At 47.0% G+C, this 20,797-nt stretch overlaps 1 protein-coding gene across 2 annotated transcripts in view; it reads right to left on the bottom strand.

Moving 5' to 3' along the window:
- FAM135A (family with sequence similarity 135 member A) overlaps window positions 1-20,797 on the bottom strand; it is a 1,101,526-nt gene that overhangs the window by 60,753 nt on the left and 1,019,976 nt on the right. For both annotated transcript variants that reach the window (XM_086926467.1, XM_086926468.1), the window contains one exon: window positions 20,521-20,634. In XM_086926467.1, coding sequence (XP_086782593.1) covers window positions 20,521-20,634 — 114 coding nt within the window. The remainder of the gene's footprint in view (window positions 1-20,520; window positions 20,635-20,797) is intronic.

Genomic DNA, 20,797 nt, shown 5'->3' with positions numbered 1-20,797 from the left:
GCCCAATTTCAACCCTGCCCTTCAAGAGTTTCTGGGCTAGCTTGACTCTGAATGCCGTCAGCTGTGGAAGACTCTTAATAGGATGCGCTGTCAATCAATAAAAAGTGGAAATAAGAAAAAATTTAACACAAGCTAATTTTACAACAAAAGTAGTATAATCGCTTAACAATGGAAAAGAAGCGCAGATTAGTGAACACCATTGGGATTTAAGGAACCAAGCTATCTCGCAGGGCAACATAAATCTTTTTAGTGACTGGTTAATTCGAAATTAACTGTTTCTCCATATAGCCTTGAGGCCCAGGTTTGTGAATCCCAATGGATACAGTATATTTCTGATTTATGCAAATGTTCGTCCTATACAGCTGAAACTACAATTGATATTGATTTGACAACACCATCCCCACTAATAACCACCTCTTCGTGTCCAGTCTGGGGCCACAATAATGACTTGGGCCCGGTCGGGCTTGAAATTCTTCAGCATTCTGGGGAGAAGTGGTATAGGCTGAAAGGCGTATAGAAGACCGCAATGAAAAGCGTCACGTAGCGAGTGCCGTCTTGGAAATTCCAACGCGCAGAACTGCTGACATTGCGTGTTCTCTTTGGTGGCGAATACGTCTAACCAAGGCTCTCCCCACTGCTGAAAGAGACCTTTATTAATTTATTTATATTTATATAGCGCATTATCACCCCGGGGTCTCTAAGCGCTTGTACCTTGCACCACCTCTGAGTGAAGACGCCATTCATGATCCATCATGCACCGGTGGCTGAGTTAGTCCGCCCTGGAGTTCAGGAAACCTGCCAGGTGTTGAACTACCAGGGACATGCCCTGATGTTCCAGCCACTTCCAGAGACAAAGTGCCTCCTGACATAGGGTCAACGACCCCACCCTGGCGGTGGTGTTGTTCATGAACACCTGCACTACTGTCCCTTTGACAGAAGGAAGGAATGCCTTCAGTGCAAGACGGATCGCCAGAAGCTCCAGAAGGTTGACGTGGAGCCCAGACTCCACCGTAGACCAGAGGACTCTGATCTCCGCCTCTCCCATGTGGCCGCCCCCACCCCAGAAGTGATGCATCTGTCACCTGTGTGAACTCTGGCTGGGGAAAGGAGAGGGACCTGCAGTTGACCCAGTCCTGGGTTGTTAGCCACCACTGCAATTGGAGTACAGTGCCCTCTGAGATCTGAACGCAATTCCAAAGAACCCCCTGATGCTGTGCCCACTGGAACGTCAGGTCCCACTGCAGAGCCTGCATGTGCCACCTGGCAAAGTCTACCAACAGGATGCAGGAGGTTATGAGGCCCAGAAGCCTCAGGGTCAGTCTGACCGAAACCTGGAATACAGGCTGAAAGATCAGTATCTTAGCCCGAATATTCCGGACTCGCTGCTCAGGGAGGATAAACCCGAAACTGTGCTGTGTCCAGAACCGCTCCGATGAAAAGGAGCTTCTGAGAGGGAATTAGGTGTGACTTCGCACATTGATGGTGAACCACAGTGAATGCAGGAGGTCAGCCGTAGTCTGGAGGTGGGAGCCTGGGGCAAGCTCGCTTTCAACAGCCAGTCGTCGAAATAGGGGTAGACCGGAACCCCTGATATGCACAGATAAGCTGCGACCACTGCCATTACCTTTGTGAACACACGAGGGGTACTGGTAAGGCCAAAGGGGAGCACAGTGAACTGAAAGTGCTCGTGGCCTACCGTAGGTAATACCAGTGGGCTGGCAGGACGGGAATGTGAAAATAAGTGTCCTGCAAGTCTAACGCACCCATCCAGTCTCCTGGGTCGAGGGCAGACAGGACCTGAGCCAATGTTAACATTCTGAACTCTCCTTCCACAGAAAGCGGTTGACGTTCCTGAGATCCAAGATCGGATGCAGGCCCTTGTCCTTCTTGGGCACCAGAAAGTAGTGGGAATAACAACCATAAGCTACTTCTGGGGCAGGAACTCGCTTAATGGCTCCCTTGGCCAAAAGAGCAGTAACTTCCTTTTGGAGAAGGGCCAAGTGATCCTCCGACATGCAATGGAATTGAGATGGCATGGATAGAATGGGTAGACTCGAAGGGGAGGGAGTAGCCCTTCGGACTATCTGCAAAACCCAACTGTCCGACCTGATGTTGAGTTAGTGCGGAAGGTGATGGTGAATCCTGCCGCCCACTGACGAACGGTGGCCCAGAAAGGTCGCACTAGGAGGGTTTGGATGCTGCTGCAGAGGGGGAGCTGATGGACTGTCCCACAACGGTGGGTCCCAGCTGGAAAGCTTGCACAGGCCTGTGGCTCTGGATGGACCGTAGCAGGGCACCGCTTCCGTAGCCACGAAAGGGGTGAAAAGCAGACTGCATTGGGTGAGAGGCAGAAGTGAGGACCAAGGACCTGGCCGTAGCCCTGGAGTCCTTAAAGCGCTAGAGTGCGTTGTCTGCTTTGTCGCCAAATAAGCGACGGCCATCAAAGGGCAAGTCAAAAAGTGTAGCTTGGACATCCCCCGAAAAGCCAGTGGACCTCAGCCTGGCGTGGCATTCCAGGCTACTCATGTTGAATTCGTCCAGCCCAGAGAGTTGGCGGTGCACAGCCCACATCGTATGGCGAACTTCGCTGCATCTCTACCTTCGGCAACTGCACGAGAAAGCACGGCCCAGGCCTCCTCCGGGCACTGAGGCAGCACCTGCGTGACTGTGTCCCACATAGAATGGGAGTAACGGCCCAAGAGACATGCAGTGTTCACCGACAGCAGTCCTAAGCATGGGGAAACATTTTTTCCCCAAGATGGTCCAGCTTCTTTGATTACCTATCCGGTGGTGCGGTAGGGAATGCACCCTTGGAATGTGAGGCTTGGACCACTAAGCTCTCTGGGCGGTGTTGGGAGAGGAAAATGGGGTCGCCAAGGGCTGGGCGGTGGCGACGGGCAATAATATTATCCACAGGAGCCCCTGTGTTGGGTTTGGGCCAAGTGCCCAAAAGGATGTCAGTGAGGGCCTCATTGAACAGCAGCAGGGGCTCCAAAGAGGCTGCTGCTGGGTGAAGCACGTCGATCAGGAGGTTAGTCTTGACCACCACTGTAGGAAGCTCAAGGTTCAAGGCCTCAGCAGCCCTATGCCACAGCACTGTGTATGATGCACCCTCCCCTGCAGCCACAGTACGGGGAGACAACATGCCAAGGTCTGGTGAGGTGTCTAGACTACTGGCCTCACCCAACTCCTCTCTCCAGTCCGGTTCTTCTAACTGGTCTGCCAGAGGGTCCACAGTCCCCTCCCAGTCTTCCTCACCCTCCTCTGGTGCCCACTCAGGGCCATAGGGAACACCAGGAAAGAACAGGGGTACAAACATACCGGTCGACGCCGGTCCGTCTCCACATCAAGGGGGAGGCTCGCGTCGACGTCGGTTGGGGACACAACTGGCATCGGAGGGTGAGGGGGGGGGGGGGGGGGGGCGGGAGGTGTCGCTAATGGATTAGATGACGAGGAGGTGTTGTAAGGTCGACCTGCACCAATCTGGATCTGCGGCGCTGGATCAAAGGCCTAGAACCACCAGCTGAGTCTGCGGGCCCGAAGGCGCGGCAGCGGAGTCAGGCTGCCCAATGATGGAGTGTAGGGCTTTGTAAAAGTTAAGAAGTTAGCCAGGGTTCGCCCCGGCTCCCGGAAAGGGAGGGAGACTCGGAGCCGACCCAACAGGCTCCACATGTAGAGCCGGGTGACTACCTTCCGCAACCCGCATTGGCCGACGGACGGGGAGAACGCGAAGAGCGACAATGCTTCTTCGACTTCTTTTTGTGCTTCGACTTACCCGAAAATGAAGACAAGAAGTGGTGATGATGGCACCGCGACCTCCCTCTCGACTGGAACCTCGAGCGGCGCAGAGCCGACGTTCGGGCCTCCAGAAGCTTTTGGGACTGCCCCTGCAAAGACTTCTGGGCAATGGCTCGGCAGTTGGAGCAAAACTTCGGGCCGTTGTAGAGCTCCAGACACATAGGCACACGAGATGGGGGTCAGTCACTGACATCAGCTTGTGGCAGGAGCCACAATGCTTGAAGCTGGTCTGCTGAGATGGCATCCCTGTGCATCAGGGGTTGTGAAGACACGAAAAGATGTTGACAAAAAGTCGCAAAAAGAGACTCAAGGTATCGCTCTCCTTGGATCTGTGCTGGCTGGCGCAGAAAAAGAAAGAACTGACTTCAGCGCGCATGGGTGGCGTCTAAGTAGATATCGCAACGTCATTCAGGTGACCATGATGCCATCGACGAACGCGGAGTCAACGGATGCCACCTACTGAGGCGCAGGGGTACTGCTGAAGAAAAATTCTCCGGATCTAGTCTGACGCCTGGGGGTAATTCTAAGGTCAGGAATCCTTAACTAAAAGTCTCTTTCAGATATCTGCTTACAGGCTTATGGTTTGGTGTTTTCCCCAAACCGAACCCCCGAGATCAGTGGATTCTCCAGCACTCTCAGCGACTTAGGCTCCATGTGAAGAGCGAATAATAGCGGGGAAAGCAGGCACCCCTGTGTGGTGCCTGAGGCGATCGGAAAGGGGTCTGAAGAACGACTGTGCATCTGTACCATGTCTGAGGGGTGATTGTAGCTGCTAAATACCCATTTGAGGAAGCGGTCTCCCATCCCGAACGGCGTGAGAGTTGCCTCCATATATACGGCCAATGCACCGGGTCGAATGCTTTTCCAGCATCGACCGATAACACCACTCGCTCCACCCTCTGATGTTGAGCCTTATCAAGGAGATGGAGTAGTCTCTACGTATTATCACTGCATTGCCGAGTGGCTACAAACCCAGAATGATCCGGATCCACCAGTCCCGGCATCATCAGTCCGAGCCTGGCCGCCAGGATCTCCGTAAAAAGCTTTAGGTCAATATTTAAGAAGGATATCGCTCGATTAGCTACAAAGTGTCGACCTTCTTTGCCAGGTTTTGGGTGTAAGACAACCGATGCTAGAAGCATTGTGGGGGGGATGTCGGAGGAGTCGCCTATTGCATTAAAGAACCTAATTAAGATGGGCGGTAAGATGGTGCAAAAAGTCTTGTAAAATATAGCGGAGAACCCATTAGGGCCGGGTGATTTAAGATGTTTAAGGTGGGCTATGGCTGATATCACTTCCTCTATATAGATTGGGCTATCGAGACTGGCTGCCTGTTCCGGGGTCAGTTTATAGTGGATTGCCCTTTATAGAAAAATTGGGAGGCCTGTTGAGCAGTGTGAAGTTTAGTGTAAAAATCACGGAACGCACGTGTTATGCCTGCGTCACTCGAGCATCCAGAGCCGCTGGCGTTCATGACTGTGGACGGTGGCTGCCTGGCATTGGGCGTGCAACTTGTTGGCCAGAAGGTGCCCACATCTGTCTCCCCCCACATAAAATGAGTGTTGCAGCCTAAGGGTGGTGTATTCAGCTTTATCCAAATCCAGGCAGGCGAGCTGCGAACGTACCGCCTCTAATTGCCGCGTCCACTTATGAATACGTTTTAACTTATGCATTTGTTTGGTAAGGGCCGCCCTCTTGTTCCTTCGGAGGTTATCTGCTGACGAAGCGGCAATAATTTCCCCTCTTGTAACTAGTTTGAGTGTTTCCCATAGGGTGGTAATTGAGGTGCCAGGGGTATCATTAAAATCCAGGAATTCCTCTAATGTCTTAGCTAGGCATTGTACCACTGCGGGCGATGTAAAAGTGTGTTACACAGCCACCAGGAGTATGTTGGTCTGTCTGGGGGAGGATCGCCAATTTAAGTGTCAGTGCAGCGTGATCGGAGAGATAGCGCAGGGTTCAATCTCCGAGGCGAGCTTTAATGGGAGCAGGGATTGAGACACGATGAAATAGTCAATTCTAGCATAGGTTTTGTGCGCATGTGAATAAAACATATAGTCTGTGGTCTGTGGGTGTAGGGAGAGCCAAATGTCCACCAGTCCGAGGTTGTGTAGCCATTCCCTCCCAGTCCCCGAAAGGGCCCCCACCTGCCCATGCCGCTGGGCCGAACAGTCTAATAGATTGTCGAAGACCGTGTTTATGTCTACCGCCAGCATGATTTGCCGGTGAAGTTGTTAAGTCCATCACTGCTTGTCAGAGGAATGGCTCTTGAGCCTCATTGGGCGCAATATATATAGAGCCAAGTGTAAAAGTGTGTGTTGATAGTTACGGAGATAGCTAAAAGCCGCCCCTTAATTTCAGCCAGTTTTGCACCCACCTTTCCTTCAAAGGTGCCGGAGAAGAGAATGGCAACTCCAGCTGTTTTGATTGTATGTGAGGAGAAGTATTGGTGCGGGAAAGCCTTCGATCGGAGTCTATGTATGTCCCTAGCGAGTAACAGGCACATGTGTGCGCCCGACTACTCTAGGTAAGATAAAATAACCCTTCTTTTAATCTGGTTATTCGGCCCCTTTACAATTAATGTGAAGATTTTAGAGTTTGCTACCGTATGGTTGAGACCAGGGTTGAGAGCTAAACAAGGGGACAGTGCATACCGGAAGACCCCCACCCGCATAGATCCCCAAGGAGCCAAGTAAGTATACCCAGCAGAAAGCAGTTACCTGAGCTTGAAGCCAAGCATTCGTAGAGCCCGGCACAAAGAACAAAAAAAATAACAAAAAGGGAAACTATGAAACAGTGAACAAATATCGTATGAATGACTAGAGTTAGGAGCAAAGTGCTCCTAGAGAGTTAGTAGACAGGTATAAGTGGCCAGCATCTCCCCGCTCCCGCCCAGACCTATCTCCATGTGTTCAGAGAGAGAGAACCAGGAAAGGGACTGGCAGATAATACAATATCTTCCCCTGCTTGTCCTGGCATTGATGCTCCAGGGGAGTCCCCAATTATGGTCGCCAGGACCGCTTGTCTTTCTTTGGGCATGGTGTCCGGATCAGGACGACGTGTGTGCGCTTGAGGCTTAATTGTTATCCACCCATGGCGAGTCTGGCAGTGTCGGCTCATCTTGGTTTGTTGTGGTTCCTCCACTGAAGCAACATCTATACCCAAGAGCTTGAAGGTCTTGGTCACTGAGCGCAGTTGTCAAAGTTCCTCGTTAAGGCCGGACAATATATCTCAATGGGTGACTCCAGGAATATGAGATGCCAGCTGCCCTTAAGTGAGTAGTGATGGACCGAAATGCTCTACATTTTTGTAGCGTAGATGCATATAAGTCTCAGTATAGTGTGGGTTTCTGGCCCTTGTACTGGAATGCATGATCTTCTCTGGCAGCGCGGAGTATGTGCTCTTTAAACTGAAAGTCATGTACACAGGTTAGAATATCAGCCGACGGGGCCGAGCGGCCCTCCGGGCTTCACTCTGTATGTGCAATCAAGTTTAATAAGGAAGTCTGCTGGCTCATCCAATATTGCACATAAGAGGTCGGCCACCATGGCCTCAATGTTCTTGTCCTCCATCCCGGTCGCAATACATCGGATTCTTATATTATTGCGCCTGGAACGGTTTTCAAGATCTTCCGTGTCGGCTTGAAGATCAAGGTTCTGTTCGCGCAGCCGGATGACCTCTTGTTGGAGGCCTTTTATCTCCTTATCCCTGCTGGACTCGTGGTCCTCCAAGGTGTTAATTCTCTCCCCCAGGGAGTCCAGGTCTCGGCTGACCACTCTGAGGTCAGCCGAAAGGTCACATTTCATGGATGAAAGATCCTCTCGGAGGGAGGTGAAGAATGATTCCAGAAAGGAGTGACTGACCAGGCCCTCCATTCCGTGGACTCCCTCTACCTCTTCCGGGGACTTCTGAGGGGTGGGTCCCTCGGTTTGCGAGTTAGGCATCTTGAGGAGCATGTATTTTACCGATCTGTCCTTCCTCCCCTTTTCGGAGGCCATGTCCCGAATATTGCTCCTCGCGGCAGCACACCACAACCGGCTATAGGCAGGGCCAGGCGCACTCTTCTGGGCTGTAGGTTACCCCAGTCACTCCCCAAGCCTCCAGCAGTGGGGGGACGGCAGGTTGCTTTTCTTTGCCCAGATCTTGGCCCTTGTTGTGTTAGGGCTGCAGGCTCTTCATCTCGGGGTCTCTGGCTTGTCACTGGCTCCAGTCCACCAAGCCAGCCTCCAGTCCCTAGGCTCGGTCTCTCTGATGTGGGCCTGGGTCTTTGCAGACAAGGAGGGGTAACCCCCAGGCCCGTTGCCACTGGCAAATCCTGCCAGGTATTTCTGTTCTCCACCTCCAGCACCCACAATCTCTGTAGAACGGGCATCTATATATTGGGAGGCGAGGGGAGGGAGGAGGGAGCAGAGAGGGGACCGGCCCTTCTTTGGTTGAATGCTCAAGGAGTTTGCCCCCTAGTTGTCTTCTCGGCCGGACTGCGACTCCCCAGTGCACCCCGATAACAATGTCCGGCTGTTTGATCCACCTCCACTCCCTGCCACCAAAGCGCTGCGCCCCTTGAAACCTTTACTTTGCTGGGTGCCGAAGGGGGCCTCTTCAGAGGGGGACAGGTGCCCCCGCAAGTGAGTCCTGAGTCGTCTCCTCAAGGCCACCAAAGGATCTCTCTGTGTGCCTCTTCCCTGATCTCTTTATCGCCCCTCCCATCCTGGGTGGCTGCCTTCTCCCAGCCACAGGGCGCATGTGCACGTGGGCGTCTCCGGCAGCCCACCGGCCCGCTCTCTGGGATCCGGGCGCCTGGGCGACCGGAAAAGCTCCACCGGCTTCACCAGCACTCAGGGGATATTTTACTGGGGGAGGCTGTCCACGATGGCCCCCAATCAGCAGCTACAGACTGAGGCCTAGCTGGGCAAGAGCAGAAGGACGGGAAAGCACGCCCTATCGCGCCGCCATCTTGGCCATGCCCCAACTCATGCTGTTTTAATTTTCTGCATACTGTAACCACCCTTACTGCCTATGCCTCTATTTATACATGTTCTTGAACCTAGGGCCTTGCATGATATGAAAAGCCTATTTTTATGTAAAGCGCTCTGATACCTTCAGGTTCAGCTAGTGCTATATAAAATAAATAGCCATAAGATTCATTACTAGACGTCAAGCTTGTTAGGTAATGTGTTTATATGAGCTTATTTACACTGAATTTTTTACATGACGGTTTTATATGTCTTATATAATATTCTATTAGATAAACCCTTGGGAATAAATAAGTAAATTACTAAGCACTAGAAACGAATAGATCCATACAAAAAAGAGGGGAAATCATTTTAAAAAAAGCAAAAGTCATAATAAACATGAGCAACTGACTAAACAAAGATATTTTATAAACCAGATTGACCAACTTGGAAAGCAGATTGGGAGTCTGAATTGAAACAAAATTTATGAATGGACATCGATGTAGTTGCTTTACAAATGTCAACTAATAGAACGCCTTACCTATTATAGAAAGGCCCTTTGACTTACCAGTTAAAAATGTATTTGCTAATTGGTAACACAACAAAATAAATAGAATAATCTACTTTGAACATAGAAACGTAAAGCTTTACTAATCGTTAGAACAGAAGGTGTGGGGGGGGTGACTGCATGGCTTTTGGGCCCAACAAGGCAGATGCATCTCTGTGAGGCTCCCGGCCGGCGCACATTGTACTTAAAAAAGTTGTAATGGCGTACCACTAAAACAGTGCCCCCCTCCCCCATTGGGCATTTCATCGACCAGCTCAACCCAATGAGGCAGGCATGAACGGACTGTGCAGGGCTCGCTGCAGCTCCGAAAAGGGACGACGCATGGCTGGACAGTATGGGCCAGACTCACATCACTATGGAGGAGGTGGCTGGACATGGGTACTGGAACATTGGGACCTTGGTGGCCTGGCTTAGAATAGATGCCATTGCGGACAGGGCAGGGGCCTTCCAACAGATTGAAAGCAACTGTGAAGAGTGTGCGGAATGAAGAACAAGTTACAGAACTTCCGTAACACTATCTAGAATATTCCCCAAGCATCAGATTGAATCCATATCCTGAGCAGTACCTGTGCCCGTTAGTAGGTGGCACTGATCGGCTCGACATTGGCATCATCTGCATCAGAAGTGACGTCGCGATACCCATATAAGCACTACACTGGCGCGCTGACATCAGTTTCTTTTGTGACTCTTCCAGCACATAAAACGCTGAGCCACATTAAAAACATTGTTTGACCAGTATGCAGTGTCTAATTGGAATATTAGGGTGAAAAGCCCAGTTTACAGAACAGGGATGATGTGATAGTCGGTGAGGAATCTGTGGTTAATTAGAGTCTCTCCCAAAAAAGGCATTACTGAAGGGAAGAAACTTGTTTTTCTGATAGTGACATCTAACCTGAGGCTCCCCACCTCAGAATGGATACCCAAGCAATACCTCCCTGGAGATGGATCTGCGAACTAGCTCAAACCGTCTTAGAAGACCGAGCAGGCGAAATGCCCTTTTCAATGGATCAGACTATCCAAGCAGTAATGAATGTATAGAGTGACAGGCAAGTGGCTGCTTGGCAGATGTCCAGGACAGGCAGCCCGGAAAAAGGTATTTTATCAGGGATTGCACTTTTCTGGAAAACCCAGTGGACCGCAAACAGGCATGGCAATGGAACGCCATCATACAGGCCATGGCCCTGCCTAGAGAATCTGTGGTGTCCAGCCCAAACTTGATCACGAACTTCTTTGCATCCTAGCCATTCACTAAGGCTTGGTTCAGGATGGTGTGGCCCTCTTCAGGAAGCATGGGAAGCAGCTATGCAACTGAGTTTCATAATGCATGGAAGTATCTGCGCAAGAGACGTGTTGGTCACTGACCCCCAAAGCCAAGCTGATGGAAGAGAAAAATTTGCTACCCAAAGGTATCCAGCCTCGTGAAATTCCTATCCGGTGGAGAGGAAGGTAATGCGTTCAAGTCAACTTTGGCTGTCAAGACCTGTCCCACCAGTTTCTGCGGGAAAGGATGCTGAGAGAGGAAGACCAGCTCTCCTGGGATGGGAAGATGGTGACAGGTTATCATGCAGTGCACAGAAACCCTGTGCAAGGTTTGGCCCAGGCACCCATAAGAATGCCAGTAAGGTCCTCATTAAAAGGGGGTACAGGTTCTGCAGAGCTCGCCCCTAGGTGAAGCACTTCTTTCAAGACACTGGTCTTGACCTCAACCGTAGGTAGTTGCAGGTCAAGTACCTCTGCTCCCCTGGGTATCACTGTTGTGAAGGATACGGCTTCCCCCTTAAACAGGGTCAGGAAGTGAAAGCATGTCAAAGTCTAGGCAGGTGTCCAGTCAGCTTGCATCACTCAGCACCTCATATCAGTTCTCTTCCTAGTCAGGGTCATCCTCAAAGACAGCATACCCTTTGTCCTCATCACACCCTTAAGTCAGGATGGGTCTGTCAACAGGCAGCAAGCCCAGATGTGGATATAATCTGGAATGTGCAGGCATCGATGATGAGTGCCGTCGGAGCGGCACCCACTAGGTCAGCAATGGAGAGACTGGAGAACCTCGCAGCTTCATGGGGACCAAAGGCATGCAAGGAGGAGTCAGTGGCCCGAAGATGGCGTGCATGGTGTTGCAGAACTTTCAACTGGGTGGGCACTGCTCCAGCTCCCGGGAACTCAGGTCGCGTGGAGTGGGCTTGGACTTCGGCTCTGCAGTTGGTGCGCAGGAGCAGTGATTGACGCACAATGTTTGGATGAGGAAGGTGAAGAACTCTGCAATTACTTTTTACACTGCTTGGAATTATTACAAGAGAAAAACAATGAATCTGTCGGGAATCACGTATAATTGATTTACCATACGTAATACGTTTCATGAAATTACATTAATCATCAAATGTTTAAAGCAACACATCCAACACAACTTAATTCAGAAGATGAGTTCCTTTTTTTACATTTTTACTTTTTAGATATATAAGTAAATACCTGTCTGTCCAAAACATGGAACTACAATAAAGCATTTGATGAGTGATACAATTAGTGACTGGTCGTGATCAGTGACATAGTGCTGTACAGAAGTGAAATGAATAACACATATTTACAAATATGAACAGTATTTTACAAGAGTGTCCACCATTGAACGCATAAGCCACAACAGGATATAATATTTCCTTATTCTAGTTGAGGAGTTGCGTGGAAAAGTTGAGCTAACAACGTCGACGTTTCGACCTTAATACTTAGTGCAGATTCATAAGCATCTGTGGTGGATCTTCATCAGGACAGGGGAGGGTATGACAGCCTAATAGCTCAGGAAGTGTAGCACACTGATTAAGTGCAACCTTATTTCCGGAGGTGTCAGCTGACACCTTACACTCACAGCAAGGGGTTGTATTCTTTACACCCATGCAATACTTTCATCACCAGCCGGTGGAATGAATAATGTGGGGGGCCGCCGTAGTGATCACCAAAGTTGATTAACTTCAATAGGGAGACGTCCAAGAAGGTGTGTTGCTTTAAACATTTGATGACTAATGTAATTTCATGAAACGTATTAAGTACGGTAAATCAATTATACGTGATTCCCGACAGAACAATTGTTTTTCTCTTGCATACCTACCCAGGTTCTGAGGGTTACTGGGTTACCCCATTATCTTTAATGGCTTGGAATTATTAGACTTGTATGACGAAGTCTTATAAAGTAAAGCCGATCATCCGCGAGAAAGGCTCTGGGAACAGATCAAGATCTATCCCAGGGACAGCACCGAGCCATCTTCTGCTACGTCACCAGGAGCTTCATTTCCTCTCACGCATCACTTTGTGGTGCATAAACTTTCACTTGAAGCAGACCTTAGGGCCATGGCTGGACCCCAGGCACCAGTGACAGACCAAGTGGGAAGCAGACACAGACATCAGTCTGTGATATTTAAACCTTGTAGGTTTTACAGAGGACATGTCCCTAGCACACAGAGCAATAGTTAAAAAATAGTCGATAAAAGGGTTGAAAAAGTTGGTAAAAAAAGAGTGATGTAGCTTTCCAGATCTGCGCTGTTGGCATTGAAAAAAAGGAACTGATGTCAATGTGCCGGGTGGTGCTTATATAGGCACCACAATGTCACTTCCGAAGCCAATGCAGAGCCGATGGACCCCACCATGGCATAAAAGTTTCCTGATACAGTCTAAAGCCTGTCGAACATTCTCAAGTCAGGATCTGAGGTTAGATGTCTGTATCAGATGAAGATATACCCTCTTGCTATCCAGTATGGTAATAAAGAAACTCAAAATTCAGTACTCATTCACCTGGTCCCAACATCATTGGAGACTTGTATGGTGGGCCCTGATCAGAATCGCATGTCCAATAAATCCAAGCACTGCATTGGGGATTCTTGAACAATGCATTTCCCATTCACTTGCAGCCATTAGGCGCAAATGTCATCCCAGTCAGACTGGCGAGGTTCTCCTTAGAAAGACTGCAGTGAGCCGGCTGCTCGTTTCTCACCCCTCCTTTTGCGCGTGGCATACTGGTCCGGAGGGCGTTCCTAAGCAAGGCGGGCCAGCCCGTTACATCCAGATTCATTAGTGACAAATAGACATGGTGGTTCAGCCCTGTTCAGAAGCAGTCGTGGGTCAAGAGATCAAGTAATGGAAGCCAGTCCTGGCCCATCCACCACTGACTCATACCTGCACTAGGCTCTCTGTTAATGCGCAAAAACCTAAGCCCTGTAAGAAGCTGTTCCCTATAGCTGAAGTGAGGTCAGGATAAAAGGTCATAGCGCTCTAGATGTAGCAGAGAAATACAATTGATCCTAATTAGTAACTGTTTCCCCATCTCCTGGTAAACTTGATGACATTTTACCTGCTATCTCAGAGAACAGAAATGCACTTGAGACCAAGGTCGAATACATGGCAGTTGATCTTGGTTTACTGTGAGAGGACCAGATTAGACTAGAAGAGAGTGCACCAGAATGAAGGCTCCATGCAAGAACTCCAAAAGATGACTATTTACCTACAGAAACCGGATCCAGAAGTATGTGCCAGGTGCAGTGACAGCCACATATGTGGCCCATCTATGCACACCAACACTACTAAAAGCTAGAGAGATCGTTTCAACTGAGGTGGCTCCTAAAGGTTTACCCTCTTTCTTTTCTGTTGAAGGAGCACATTGGGTCCCTAAAAGGTGGTTTTCTCCATGAGCACCACCTCATAACATCTGAACTACAGGGACAGAGACACAATCCAGGAGCACCACCTCACTGCTTACAGTGCCAAAATGTCTGAACTACAGGGACGGAGACACAGTCCTGTAGCAGCCAGGAAAACTGGTCAATATGGCAATGAAAAGTAATGACTTTTTCGGATTATATGTTACATGCTTAACAATGTTGCTCTTCCTTCTTGTTTGTAAAGCATAGTTTGAAGGAACTATGCTTGAAGAATGCCCTTATATTTCTGTCCAAGCTCAATTGTTTGACAAATCGGCACACTTCTTCACAGTGCCAGAGTAGAATTGGGACTGTGCAGAACAGTTTGGAGCAGCAGCTGAATAAAGTCCTCAACAATGTACTCCTTCAAAATAAATCATCCTAACCAACGCTTTCATTTGAGTTAAATACATGCGTGATGCTTTAGAATTTTAAGAAATGACATAAGTCCTAATAGCTACCTAGCATGCAGGAGTTTCATGATGTTATGGGTTCTATGTTAATTTTGAAATACTTACATGGTTTAAAAGCAAAGGGAAAATAAAAGAGTCTAAGACTGTTGAGGACCAAAATACATAAGAAAAGGAAAGTGGCAGGCGGCGCACCAGGAGACCCAGTAAATCAACTAAATGATAAAGGGGCTGCTTCTTTTAAGAGCAGAGTGTTTCAAGAGGCCTACAGCAGGGCGTGTAAAACAAAACACGTGTGAATGTGTTTCACTCTGAAATGAGAGGTGTGGATGTGGCATTACAACCAATTCTGCTGACTTTGGAACTGGCGAAACACGTTTCAGTCTTGATGCTCAAGTAAAGTGCTCTGGCCAAGGTTGCTCAGAAAACTGTAAAATAATTAAACTTTCACCTTAAACAACAGGCAAGTACTTTTTATTTAGTTCACATACTTGTTTGTTCCTCATTTCAAATGAGGGTACCTTCCAATACACAAATTCAGGTTTTGCACTGTACAAAAACAACCCTTGTATTTTATTTAATAGCCTGTAAAGGTACTACATTTATATTTATAACCTAGGCCACATATATGACCCCTGATTTGCCTTTCAGATCACTAATAAAATTGTCATGTGGTGATCGGGTGGAGGGTAGAAAAGTTTCTCAGTTCATGTTTAAAAACTCTTACTTTTAATAAATACTTTGCACATAATCTGATGTACCAAGGTGAAGTGCTACCATGTTTGAATTTCTTTAATCTTGAACACACTTTACCATATTCTAACATAATCTGAGCTGCATTATTGACATGTCACAAATGTTTAAGGCTTGCCTTGTGCACAACCGGTTAAGAGACAGAGCAGACCCTTGGCTCAGCTGTCCCTATTAATTTGTTGGTTTGTACAGCTCCGCCAAGTGTCATAGTTAGGGCCACCATATTTATGATATAGGAGAGGACCAAATTATGCGGCAGGGTTTAATTATGCAGCAAAAAAAGGCAAGCTATGTGGTGTAATGCTGCATATTTTGTGAGGGTATTAGTTCATTATTTTGACATTATACACATGCTAACACTATCCGAGCAAATGTTTCACCTCATTAGTACCAATTTAACAACCAAATACAACAATAAGCAACAGAAAGGTGACCAGTAAACCTTTGCGATGGGTCTTACACTTTGCAGCAATACAGGTAGTTCCGGTTTAAGTAACATTTTGTTCATTCAAGCTAGAAACAATTTTTTGAGGTTAAAATCTCAAATTATAGAGCAGATGATGAATTATGTGGCAAATCCAAACTCATGTGGAAAAGGGCGCGCCAGCAAAATCTTATAATTCCAGTACAAAGTACAAAGATGTTAGTGTTCGATTAAGGAAGTTTCCTACTTGTGCTTTACAGTGCATACACTTGCAAAGATTGAAAAATATGGAGACTTTTAAAAGTTACTCCACTGTTATGCCTGCCTTGAGGAGACATACGTTTTTGACTCAAATCCCCATCTATAAATGTTTTAGATAGGGATTTGCCTCAAAACCCATGGGTGGTCGCATAGGAACACCCATGTACCACCTATGGTTCACCCCCTTTGAGGCAAAGGAGCACAATCTAGGGCATAGTGCTACTTTGCGGTACTGTGGGAAACCTACACACATCATGATTTGCGTTGGGAATAAATACTACCACAACAGCGTGTGCTGGGTTTGTGTCACTTTTGTGATGCAAAGTCAGCGCAAATTGTTAATAACTCTGGATCAGAATCTCTAGACAGGTACTTGTCAATATTATGAGGACGATTTGTGTTCTTACTGCAAGTTAATTTAAGGATACTAAATGACCAATGCAGAGCAAATGTTGCTGTACTGTGTAAAATCAGAAAGCAATGCAGATGCCAAAGAGCAGGGGCCCCTGAGGCATTAGAGAAAAATGGTTTGCGTATTGAGCATTCCAAATTTCTGTAGACATGTTTCGGATTGTAAAAAAGGTCTAGCCTTGCTCCAACAGCTATCATTTGGCTATGGGTCTTGAAGAGTGCTAACTCATAAACCTTACAAACACATAACATTTCAGGGGGACTAAAAATGTAGCTATTCCAATTCACCTAACTGCACATTAGTGTTTTTATCAAAACGGTAGGTCAATCTTCACTCTCTGCAGCACCTCATATTTGACTGCAGCGATGTTCACAGAAGCATGTGCGAATCATGTCTTTCAACTTCATGCCCCTCACCCAACATCTCCCATATAGGATATACTACATCCAACATCATTAACAACCATGCCGTCCAAAAGGGTGCTCCGAATCACAAGGCAAATCAGAATTTCTCACAGCTTTGTCCAGAATATTAAGCACCATATAAATACAAGCGTACCGAACCACCACATTCGTTTTCCAGCTCTATACCATCACAAGTGGTGAGGTGGGGATGCAGGCCGCTTAGTTGTAGGCAAGGCCTTGCCAAGGCTGCCTGCTCTTTTACCCTTTGAGGATTCTTTAGGAAGTTAGACAAGTGGGGCAGAGGTGACAGCGAGTGCCACCTGTGATGTTAACTTGTGATTTTGGTCAGAGGCTTGGCTATTTTTACTGCAGCCAGTGCACTGGCTGCAGTTTATTGAACAACAGAGACATAAAAGGTGATGGGAATAAGACTTCCAATAAGTCTAACCACTGGCAATCACTCCAGGTAGCATTCCAACCCATTCTTCTTTTGCCCACAACGCCATCTCAGTTTAGACCAAGCCATTTGCAAATCAGTCAAACCAGCACCAGTAGGAACAGTCCACTCTGAAGTGCCAAGCCAGGTCCTCCTTGAGACAGAACACAAGCAACCCAAGACGGGTTTTGCTGTCATTGGGGCACTTCAGTCGAGTGTAGCTTGGTTCCAGTGGCACAGTGAGCAAGGGGCCAACATATGGGCATTACCTTTGCCACTAGATACATTACATCAAAGCCACAAAATGTAATGGCAGAATAATTGCTGTAGGTGAATTGGCAATTACTCAGGGTAGCATTCCAAACGTTTGTTCATTTGCCTACCTGGCCAACTCATTTTGGACCTAACCATATTCACATCAGTCTTGACTTTACTCCAATAGGACCATCTTGCCCAAGGTGCCAGGCCAGGTCCTCTCTGAACCGGTACACAAGCAACCAAGGAACCTTTTTGCCCTCATTTCGATAAGAACGTTTACAAAGTGTCTCCCTGGGTTTAGCGATTTGTGGCCTCTTCCTCTGGGAAGGGTTGGGGAAGAGTCATTGCCACAGAGAGTGAAATTGGTCCCAGGCAGGCACTGGTAAAACTCGGCTAGACAGAGGCTATTGCGGACCAGATTATTAAGAAAAAAGGGGTGACCCTGTGTCCCTCAGAACCTGAGTATTTAATGGTTAATCAAAGAGTGGTTCTGTCGGGTGGAAACGCAAGTATTTTATAAAAAGCTGTAAATGCAGCTTTTTATAAATTACTCGTGTTTCCACCCTATTGCGGACCAGCGGACCAGCGGCCGAACATTTATTTAATGGGGTTGTGTAGGAGCTTGTCAGGAAGTAGAAAAGAGGACAAGGAGACAATGTCTAAGTTGATGGATGAGGCGATATGAAAAAAAAAACAAGTGTGGCATGGAATAGAGGTGGATACAATAAGGTTGGGAAGAGAAGGGCAGCTATGGAGGTGGAATATTAAGGAGGAGAAAGCGTGAAGGGGTGAGACTGGGATATGAAGTAGAGAGAATAAAGGAAGAAGAGAGACTAAGAAAATAAAACAGTAAATATGAAGGATACATTAGAAAGGAAGATTGGAGAGTATAGAAATGGAGAATAGATAAGAACAGGGATTGGAAAGTAAGAAAAGGTACTGTATAGGAAAGAAGAAAAGTAGGAAGTACAGAAATAGAAGAAAGATGGAGAGGAAAGACAATTTGGGAGGGCGAAGGAGAGGGGAGATTTGAGTGTAGAGAGAAAAAGGATGAACTAGGGTAAAAAGATGGAAAATGGAAAAAGTAAATAAGCAAGAAAGGGTGAGGAAAAGAAAGAAAGGTCAGTGAACAATACAAAGGACAGGAAAAAGAGAGGGAAAGAAAAAAAGGAAGATAAAACAACCAAAAGGGGATAGGCATACAAAGAGGTGACTAACAAGGAGGTAAGAGACAAGGAGAAAAGCAAGATGAGAAAGTAGCCTAGTCAAGATATAGATTGGATAGAGTAAGGGTGGAAAGAAAGAGAACAGTGAGATTAGAGATATTTTGTGGGGGAGAGTAGAGTAGGATGTAGATTGAAGAGAGGAAACTGAATGAGGGAAAAAGGAGCAGAGTAGAAATAGAGAACGAAAAGAGGGAGGGTATGGAAGAACAAAGATAAAGAAACAAACAAAAAAATGGCAAAAGGAGATAAGGCCAAGCTAGGAGATGAAGTGGCAGTGGACAGGGATAAGAAAAGGTGTGAGGCGAAGATAATAGTGGCATGCAGATGGCAAATAGAGAGGAATTATAGGTAGAAAGATTAGGGTACAAGATGCAGTCGCACACATGCCCAGGAGTGCAAGGAGCCCCCTATGCCCCACTAATTGCTGTCTTTAATACCAACCCAGAGGTGTGGGGCGGAGGGAGGTTCATTTTTTCTAGTTGCATTAGAGCCCATGGCACCCTTTTTATGCCACTGATTTTGGTAGCTTGTACACTGCACTTGCTTGCATATTAGCCCCCTGCTGTGCTGAGCGTTCCATTAAACGGGCGTGGTTGTGACGAGCTGAGCTCGTCATGTGTACACGAGAACCGTGGCTCATGACGAGCTGAGCTCGTCATGAGCACCGGGGCGCTGTGTGCGCACCTCCCCCCCACCCCCGCACAGCAGGGGAATGTGCCCCGCAGCCAAGGGGTTAAGTTGTTGCTTATCTTCAGTGCACGCAGCCTTAGCAGCAGTGCACAAAGCACCTTCATTGCTGCATATAGAGGGAAAAAATAGAGGAAACATGGACCACGATCCTGGACCACATTTGCCACTTTGCTGTGCTCTTTTCTCTTAAACTTTATAAGAATATCTGTGGTTCTCCTTATTGAATTTTTGTTGTTTTGGTGTAATTTTGCTTATTGTGCTTATTGTTTCTCTATTTTTATAAATTGGCATGGGATGTTTATTGTGTTTTCAATCTTTTAACTGTTTTGGTACTTCTGAATGTTTTGCACATTTTCATGATGTCAATTCGATCTGCTCTTTGTCATAGGATCAAGCTCAGATTTCAATCAAAATAGTACTTTGCTACTTGCATTGAACACCAAGCCACCTCAACTCATTAAACCACTCATTCACACTTCAGTTATGTCTTCTTATGTATAATAGCTCCCTTTTTTGGCTTAGGTTCTTCACATCAGGGACCAAAGCAGCTTACAGCCCAGCAGACTCACAACGGATATAAAGATCGGCGATACTGAATGGTGACACAAATCTGTTCGCCATTCCCTTTACTGGTAACATGCTCACTACATTTAGGAGTGTAATTTATGTCAAGGGCAGTGGTTACATTTATACACACTGGTTTGGTAAGAGAAATTTCCTTTGCAAAATGCAGGCTTAGTATATGACTAAGTCCAAGGGTTGTGAATGATTACAACAGTTTCACTGTCTCCATGAAAACATTCTGTATAAATGAGGACTGCTCCTCCTCATTTTGTCTCTCTGGTATCACTCAAGGTTGTTCATCAAGAAGAATTAGTGTACTGTAGTCTTGAAATTATTCCCTATATGAACTCAAAACATTACCTGAGTAGCTAAGTTTCCCTGTTTAGCTGGAAACAAAGCAGACATACTGAGAATCTTATTTCTGCCATGATAAAGCTGAAGTCGAGAGATAATCCAAATGCTGTACTGTTAGGGAAAGTATGCCATGCACACGCATGTCAGGATCAACGTGATATCCAGAAGCCTGGAAAAATACTTTCCCATAACAACTGCATGTGTATCCTAACGGAATTACACCCAGGTTTTATTAAGCACATACTGTGTGAAAAACTACATAGGCTTTGGCAAGCTAACATCTTTCAAGTTTTCAAAAAAGAAAAAGTATATAAAGTGATTCTGCTCTTACCTGCCTGTTTATCCTTTAATGCTGTTTTGCACATCTCAATGCGGGCTGAGTGGTAAGGTACATAACGATCCTGTAGAGACCCAACTAAGACTACGTTTTTGAAGAACTGAAGACCTGTAGCAAAAAGTTTATGCAAGGTAATCACAATCAAAAAATACACCAACAAATCGCAAATAAGTTTGCTGATCTAAAGACATTTAACAATATATTGTGAATAATCTTTAGGTCGAGCCTAGACAGCTCATGCGCTTTCTGGAAGACCTGTTGTAGTCTGAAG

Source organism: Lissotriton vulgaris, chromosome 6 (genome assembly GCF_964263255.1).
Source record: "Lissotriton vulgaris chromosome 6, aLisVul1.2, whole genome shotgun sequence".
In the NCBI taxonomy this organism is placed as follows: Eukaryota; Metazoa; Chordata; class Amphibia; order Caudata; family Salamandridae; genus Lissotriton; species Lissotriton vulgaris.
Note: the sequence above shows the minus strand (reverse complement) of the source record. Positions and strands in the feature narration are given on the sequence as shown.